The sequence below is a fragment of the Cucumis melo genome, chromosome 3, assembly GCF_025177605.1.
Source record: "Cucumis melo cultivar AY chromosome 3, USDA_Cmelo_AY_1.0, whole genome shotgun sequence".
NCBI lineage: Eukaryota > Viridiplantae > Streptophyta > Magnoliopsida > Cucurbitales > Cucurbitaceae > Cucumis > Cucumis melo.
The window spans coordinates 6905279-6913577 of NC_066859.1; the positions used below are offsets into that span (position 1 = coordinate 6905279).

Here is an 8299-nt window from a genome sequence, read left to right on the forward strand (position 1 = left end):
ATATGTCTTTAATGTCGCTTATGATACATCTTTAATGTCGTTTTTCCACCGACATTAAAGTTGTCTTTAATTTTTTTTTAACCGACATTAAAGTTGTCTTTAATGTCGTTTTGAAACCGACATTAACGATGTCTTTAATGTCGTTTCTTCAAATTTATTTTTATTAAATCCTTGCATTATTGTCCATTTTGTATGACACCAAATAGTTAAAAATGAAATCTTTTACTTGTACATATACAAAATAAAATCTTAATAATGTGTACATTTATATACAACTTGCTCCAAACACAAAGAAATTATGAAGTTTAATTATTACACTGATCATCCTTTGGGGGAAAAAAAAGAAAGAAAAAGAATATATTGAGAGAGCAATAACTAAAACTGCAACTAATAGTAAACTAGAACGCTTCACAAATGACCAACTTCAAGATCTTGTCACAAAGATGAGGGTCTGGCTAATTGTACTCACTTGCAACTATTTCTTCTATTGCAGTCATTTGTTTAGTGATAGCTCCCTGTAAAAGACATCAAGAAGGTTCAATTAAGTAACAATGTTATGACTTAGTTGCTAGTAGAAATATTCACATTTGATTACTAATTAATAAAGTAAAGGGTTGGTTACCAAACATAACTTTTATTGCGCAATGCGGAAGGTAGATCCTTGTTAAACTAAGTATTTGAAACAACACCACCAAAAAAAAATTGTTAAACCAAGTGCAACCACATAACCGTCTTACCGAGATAATATTGTAACTTGTTCATTCAAGTCTTCCTAAAAAACAAATTGAGAAACATGGTAAGATAAACTTTTTTGTATAATACCTTCAATTCCAAACAGTTGACTGAAGCTTGAACTTGAACCATCAATTTCCTACATATTATTTGGTGCTTGTGATTTGCTTGATTACATAGATAAGAGAACAATATATCTCTTGGTTGTTCTTATGGCTAAACAACAATTATTACAATAGAGCCATCAAAAACAAGAATCTGATTTGAACAACATAACCACATTACAAAGCAAAACAGCAAACAAAGCATACTCCTAAACTCAATGTCACGTTGCATTTGCTGAATATCCATAAGATAACCAAACAAAGCATAATTTCATAAATTTCTTAGCATAGTCATACGAATTTACTCATAATTGAAGACTTTGGTAATGTCCTACAATACATTAACGTTAGAAAATATCGTTACCTCTATCTCTGTTCATTATCAGATTTCCTAAACTCAATGTCACGCTGCCTTTGCTGAAGCAAAAAATATATACAAATATACAATTGCAAGTCCTCGCAGCCGAAACCTACATAATTCAGTAAACATCACAAACAAAACAAAAATGTAAAAAATAGAAACCAGCTTATTTAACAAAAAAAAAAGGTTCAAAGCAAACCGAATCATTCGAGAACAGATTCAACAAGCCGGAAATCCAAATGTGATAAGTGTCTACACCCGTACTCTTCTTCTGCTTAATTACCCCTACCTATTTCTAGCTTCCTTTAACATTATTATTATTCAGTATATATATATATATATATATATATATATATATATATATATATATATATATATATATATATATATATATATATATATATATATATATATACCAATCTCTTGTTGCATGAACCATATAATGAATTATAAGCTACACTTTCATTTTGAGTAAAGGATAACCCATAACCCAAACTTTTTAGACCTTAAAATTCCAAATTGTCATTTAGCCTTTAATTAACAAACCATACTAAATATATTTTAAAACTTTACAAAATCCCTGACTATCAATTTTAATTCATACCCAATTATGTGTCCCTTCCTACCTCCAAATTTAATTTTAAAAAACAAACCTAAATTAATTATTTGAAGACAAATCCAATATCTATCACAATCTAAAAACTTTTCCCTTAAAGAGAAATTGTTCAAATTCACAATTAATTAATTCAATAGGCCACGGGACAAAGTTTTTTTTTTTAATCAAATAAAAAAAATTGAATTAAATTGGAATTTGAAATCATGAACTATTCCTACGGATTAAGAAATAGATTTTTAAAATTAAAATTTTGTTACCAATGTTCTGGAAATGAATATATATCACCACAGAAGAAAGAAAAAACAAAAGAAAAAAAGGTTCCCAGTAGTGTTTCCATACATATAAGTTTATATTTAGCTTTTTGTTTTTTTTAGTATAGCAGTCAGAGGATAGAAGATTAACCCATAACTAGACCTCCAGTCAATGATTATCAATAATATTGCAAGGCAAGTAGTTGACATTGATTCAATGTCAAGAATTTTCAAACAAATAAAATGAATAGCAAGCACAACTATATGGCCATTATGCATAATAGCCATTCAAAACTATAGAAAGAACTCTGCCCTAATAATTTTCTGCAAACTGATATAAAGGAAGAGACTACCTGTTTTTCTTTCAAAGGCAGGATTACTGGTGTGCTTTCTCCACTGAATTGATCAACGGTGCTGCGAATATGACAACAGAAGCATTGGGAAAGACTGAAAATATAATGATTAAATTGGCCATAAAGCCACCAACAAATTTGCTCAGTCGGCTGTTGTATACAAGAGAAATACATTTACCTATGAACAAAATATCCATTTGAACGCCTGCAGACATAATTGAACTCCACCATGTCTCCTTCATGTGCTTCTGCTCCATCTCCCTCAAAAACTTCTATTAATTGGTACTAAGAATGTTACAACTAAAGTGAACAATCACATACCACATTTGTTTTGGTATTCAAGAATTATATAGAAGAGTCATTGAACACAGAATAACAAAATAATGTAGGCATCAGTAGGTAACTATTGGTTTTTGGTTTTTGGTTTTTGAAATTTAAGCCTATTATCTACTTTTTACCAAGGTTTTTGAAAACAAAACCCAGTTATTGAAAATTAAAAATGAGTTCTTCAAAAGTTTTTTTTTAGAATGAATTCAACTCTTTTACTTAAAAAGACAAAACCATTACAAGACCATGGTGGGGATCAATAAATTATACCTTGAATCCTAACTCCACTGTCAAGCTTTAGTGTCCTGAAAGCTTCAAAATTTAAACAACAATTCCAAATGAGAACATGTGAAGAACTTTTGATAAATGGTCATGAATGTCCCCTCCGCTGTGAGGTTATGAGAATGATATAAACATTTAGAGAAAATTACAAATGAAATACATACCGAACTATGTCAGGTTCTTGCATTTCCATCATTGGTGCACCGAAACTAGGATATGCATATAACAAGATGGGATAGAAACCAATGAAATGTGAGAACAACCTTCTTGGAAATCTTTTGACAGAAAATGATGCATTCCTAACGTCCAAATGATTGATCATAGGATGCTTGGATATGGATACTTCCTCATCCATGCCAATAGTTTTATGGAAACTACAATAGCAGGCATTTGATAAGCTTTCAAGAAGTGATATATCATAAATGAACCATATTAGAAAAATTATTTAAAAATGAAATATTATAAGTGAACAATATTTTTTACTAAATGATACAAAAATATCATCGATAAATAAATTAAATTAAAAATTGAAAGTCCATAAAAGCCGAGAAGCTAGCAAAATCCCACTAATTCATATGATACAGTTTCTTGTCCTTCAACCTTTGGCATTAAGCATTTAAAGGACGAAGGATGAAAACCATAAGTCAATCGGCCAGAGAGATTAAGCAAAAATCACGAGTCATCTGATGTAATGGCATTCCGAAATTAAACGGGCAAGCAGATTCCACAGACTGGCGCGCTAAAAGCCAAGAACTCAATAAAGAAAATCCCTAAAACTAGACACATCCGGATACATATCTACATAACAATTTTGCAACTCCCAGCAGCTTTAGCTATAAGAAATCAGTATTAACTCACCTTCAGGGTTAGGCTTCTTTCTCTTGGTCGTGGAGCAGGCCACGAGGAAGGCTTACAGTGCGTGCGACTTCAATAAATTACGAGATTGAGAATAAATCGATAAAGGGGTACAGATGTCCCGACTGGCGTCGGGGCTGATCTTACGACAAGGTAGCGATGTTCCGACAAGGTAGCGATGTTCCGACGGGTTTTTGTGCAAGATCGGTCCCAAATCTCTTGGTTTGTGAGCACTTCAGTTTTCCCATTAAAAAGAGGTTAGGGATACGGACGACAAATAGATCCAAAGCAAAAGAAACACAAACAAACACATTACATATTCAAAAAGGGATGGAAGAAACTGACGACGACGACAGGGATGGAAGAATCTGATGTATGCTGGTGGTGGTGGCGGCAGCTGTCGAAGAAGAGAGGGAAGAAAGTGATGAGATTGAGAAGAGTGAAAGAAATTTGAGAAAGATGAAAAATAGTGTGAAATAAAAATGGGCTTTAATGTCAGTTCAAAAAAAGCAGGGTGTTTAATGTCAGTTTTAAACCGACATTAAAGCTCTATCTTTAATGTCGGTTTAAAACCGACATTAAACATCCGCCTTTTGAAAAACGACATTAAAGCCCATTTTTCACTTTTTTCACCCGACATTAAAGACTAGATTTCTTCTAGTGTTAGTATTTTACACGGTGGACCTCTAGGCTTTTCCGTTTTCGGAATTGTTCTATATAGTATAAATACTTTACTGCTTTGTTATAATATTGAAAAGATCCTTTTTTATTTGTCTAATATTATTAATAAATCTTACCATATTTATGATATGTTAAATAGGGGTGACAGGAGCTTAATTTTATTAAAAACTTTTTGCGATCTAATGCAAATTCCCAAAACTAAATGTTGATATAACAATCGAAAATAATATTTCTGATAAAGTCATTGATTTATAAGTAGTAGTAATATAAATATTAAACGGAATTAGAAATTCAACGTATCATCCACTATTTCACTCACAATTATATTCGGATCTCTTAATCTTAATTAAATTAGTTCAAAATATAGTTAAACCAATTATTACTAATCCAAACTTCACACTTAGACAAAAAAAACAACTGATAAAAGCTATCATTAGCCGACGAATAAAATGAAGAATCCATAGCCACTAAAGACCCCATGGTCTCGAGGACACGACCCATTTGGTGAAGTTTTGAAGCGTTGCTGCATCGGCTCTGTAGTGTTTTTGTGTGAATTCAAGCAGCTCAGACCACGAAAAATCCGGATACTTTCTGGACTCGTCGTCGGAGATGAGTTTCTCCGGCGGCCTCACTACCTTGTCTTTCCTTGGACAAAGGAAGAATGCCAATGACCTCCTCTCCTTGTGCTTGTTCACCACCGCCCTATGCACGCAGCTTTTGTATTCTCCATTACACTGTGCCTACGCAAAAATATTTACCAAACTATATTCTATAATCTCATATTCAATGTTAAATTTTTTAAGTGAATGGATGGTTTATTTAACTTCATATAAGGGTAGAAATCTTGTTTTAATATTGATTTTTACTTAGTAGACCAAAATTTTATGCTCCTGAATGATTGAGAATGTCAATTAAAATATTGATGTAACTAAATTTAGGAACATAAATTTAATATACTCATTAATTCTAAATTATGTGTAGATATAACAATGCAAAATTATTTGAAGATATGATAAAATTTACATATAGTTTTATGGTGATACACCATATCACTTGTCGGACATAAGTCTAATAGAATAAATTTTAGTATAATTTTAATTTTTATAAATGTTTCTATTCAATTAACTATTATTACTAGAAGAACTTCTCAATGCAATAACCCTTAAATTTATTGAGATCTATCAAGTAAAACTTTGGGGTATACTATTTATTTAACATTGTTGCAATGCCCTTTTTATTTTATAATTGATTAAAAAGAATTTAATTTTACCCTAATCCATCAATTAAACTTATACGGTTCGGTTGAGTGATAATTTATGCTTGCATCTGCCAGTCATTTCTAGTTGTCTTTTCTATTTCGCGGAAACCAAACTTACAAAGTAGTTTGTTTCAGCTATAAATTTTATTCAATTTGAAGGTTTTCTTAAAATCCGATTTTAAGTGTTTGAAAAGTAATATGGGTAGTTCTTAAAATCTCTTTGGTTTTCTTTGTTCTTGTTATTTTTAGAAGTGCAATACTAGTGCATCCCCACATTCACCTATCTCTACTATGCATCTCACTCTCATCATATACAGGATAAAAGTAAAATATATTTAAAGACAAATGTAAAATTAATTGATCAGGTGAATTATGATTGAATGAAGAAAGGCGTAGCTGAATCCTTTAGTTTATAAATATTTTTCGAAGATGGAAGCTCTCTAGATGATGTAAAGAAAGTATGATGGGGGGAGGGAGAATAAAGTGTTTGATTTTGTAATTTGTTTGAGTAACTAACCATGAGAAGGTCACCAATGTTAACAACGAGTGCGTTAGGAGAGGGAGGAACGGAGTGCCATAGGTTGTTGGCAAAGACTTCGAGCCCACCGACCTGGTCCTGGTGGAGGATGGTCAAAGCTGTTGGATCGCAATGAGGCCCAGTGCCGAGGGCCACGCCGCCTTGTTCGCAAATTGGGTAGCTGTTCAATCGCATTATGGAGCTTCCATCTTCGAAAAACATGCGAAAATGCGATCTCTCCAATCCCAAGCTTATTCCCAGGAGCTCGGTTAATGCTAGAGAAAGGTCCCTCATTGCTTCGCAGTACTTTTCATATATAACCCTATTCATTGTTCCAGTTTGTCCAAATCATCATCTACAAACTTTTATTTCAATTTAAACCATCAATTTCAAGATTTACGTTTTTCATGCACCTAACTTTTTCACCAAATACTTCCTCCCAATCTTTAGTATTAATCAGCTTTATTAATTAATTTGAAAAAATTGTAATTAATTAAGTTCACTCTTTTTTATCACTATTAAAATTAATCATTTAATTTAAAATATTTAAAGGTATAAAAATGGAAGGAAAATCTAAACTCAACCATAAATTTCTAACATTTGAAAGCCTAAAAACTAAATTAGCATAAAATTTTCGTTAATAAAAAAATTTAACGTTTTAAAACTTAAAAATCGAATAAAACTAGACCTAAATCTCGCGACAAGAAGGTGAATTTTGTCTTAAAATTCGTATTATTTTCCCTAAAAATTTTTAGCCATATACTGTATAATCTTCATCACACTCAAAATATATAATAAAAAATAAAAATATCTTTTAAAGAAGAAAGAAAAAAGAAAAAAGTGTCATGCAACTAACTGATGCATGTTTTTTTCCAAAAATTTATTAGTATTTAATTTGAGATAGAGGGGTTTGAATACCATACCCAATTTCTTTAAATTCCTTGCCCAGGGTGGAAGAGAAGAAATCAACAACAGATGGTTCATTATTGAAGCTATTGCAATGGTCAAACCCAAAGGAGAAAGTTTCCTTCCATGGCAGCTTTGAGGAAAAGCGATTTGAATGAGCAGTGGAAAAGCCCCACATTTTTGCAGGGTGGGATTGAGAGGCCCTCGTCTTAACGTTAAAAGGAAGGTTAAAAATAGGTCCCATTTCGTGGAGGGCAGTGGCCAAGAGATTTTGATCGACGCCATGGTTGGTAACTTGGAAGAAGCCATGTTCCAAGCAGGCTTTCCTCACGAGCTTGGAAGCTTCAAGGGTTGCCTTTTTATCGCCCTTGAGGAAGCCCTCAAGATCCACATATGGTTCACTTAGCTTTCCATAAGCTTCTACTAGATCCCCTTTTGGCCAAATGAATTTGGATGATACGAATAGGGTTTTATGGGTTAATTTGGAAGCGTGGAGAAAAGGAAGTGCTTCATTGGGTGCTTGCTCCTGGGAGTCGAATTCAGAGATATTTGAATCCATTGTGATGAAAAAGTAATAAGTGTGGCACAATGGTAAGGGCTTGCCATTCATATATATATATATATACAACTCCTACCTATGTTGGTTGAGTAATTCATTAGGTCAAAATCAAACCATAGTGAGCATCTATTTAAGATTTAACATTGTATAGAATTTTTCTATACCAAAGTACTGTTATATTGTCAAACAAATTGTCTCATAAAATTAGTTCACGTACAATTTTTAAGTTGGTCTAGTTGACACTTGCATTGAAGTTCAAAATAAATTACAAAAAATGATGTTGGTGAGGGATTAAATCTCCAATTGTCGTTGAGCTAAGTTCATCTCAATCATTTTTAGTACAACATGATACCAAAATTAGAAGAAAGGAGCAATTTTTCCTTTCTTTTTTATCATCTCTTGTAAGATTTGTGGATATGATAATATATGTTGTTAGTGACAAATTTACAAGATAATTGTAAGCCGCCTAAAACCTCCCACAAATCCTCCCGATTGTA

At 32.3% G+C, this 8299-nt stretch overlaps 2 protein-coding genes across 17 annotated transcripts; both read right to left on the bottom strand.

Annotated features, from left to right (window-relative positions):
• Nucleotides 1-203: 203 nt before the first annotated feature.
• LOC127148552 (peptidyl-prolyl cis-trans isomerase FKBP16-1, chloroplastic-like) lies at nucleotides 204-4353 on the bottom strand. 16 transcript variants are annotated; one of them, XR_007819634.1, is made up of 10 exons: nucleotides 4198-4347; nucleotides 3885-4114; nucleotides 3191-3400; nucleotides 3015-3049; nucleotides 2596-2689; nucleotides 2418-2478; nucleotides 1201-1306; nucleotides 823-871; nucleotides 633-669; nucleotides 234-515 (listed from the first exon to the last, which is right to left on the bottom strand). XR_007819634.1 is itself a non-coding variant. In XM_051082630.1 (9 exons), the coding sequence occupies exons 3-8, from the start codon at nucleotides 3379-3381 to the stop codon at nucleotides 864-866; spliced, it is 495 nt and encodes a 164-aa protein (XP_050938587.1). In that variant the 5' UTR covers nucleotides 3382-3400; nucleotides 3885-4114; nucleotides 4198-4347; the 3' UTR covers nucleotides 204-669; nucleotides 823-863. The 16 variants fall into 16 exon arrangements, 6 of the variants coding, with proteins under 6 accessions (XP_050938587.1, XP_050938586.1, XP_050938585.1 ...); XR_007819633.1 differs by having other exon boundaries at nucleotides 623-669; XR_007819632.1 differs by having other exon boundaries at nucleotides 633-676.
• A 453-nt stretch (nucleotides 4354-4806) lies between these two features.
• LOC103485678 (gibberellin 20 oxidase 2) lies at nucleotides 4807-7816 on the bottom strand. The gene is made up of 3 exons (XM_008443376.3): nucleotides 7261-7816; nucleotides 6338-6659; nucleotides 4807-5302 (listed from the first exon to the last, which is right to left on the bottom strand). The coding sequence occupies exons 1-3, from the start codon at nucleotides 7800-7802 to the stop codon at nucleotides 5030-5032; spliced, it is 1137 nt and encodes a 378-aa protein (XP_008441598.2). The 5' UTR covers nucleotides 7803-7816; the 3' UTR covers nucleotides 4807-5029.
• Between the last annotated feature and the right edge of the window lie 483 nt (nucleotides 7817-8299).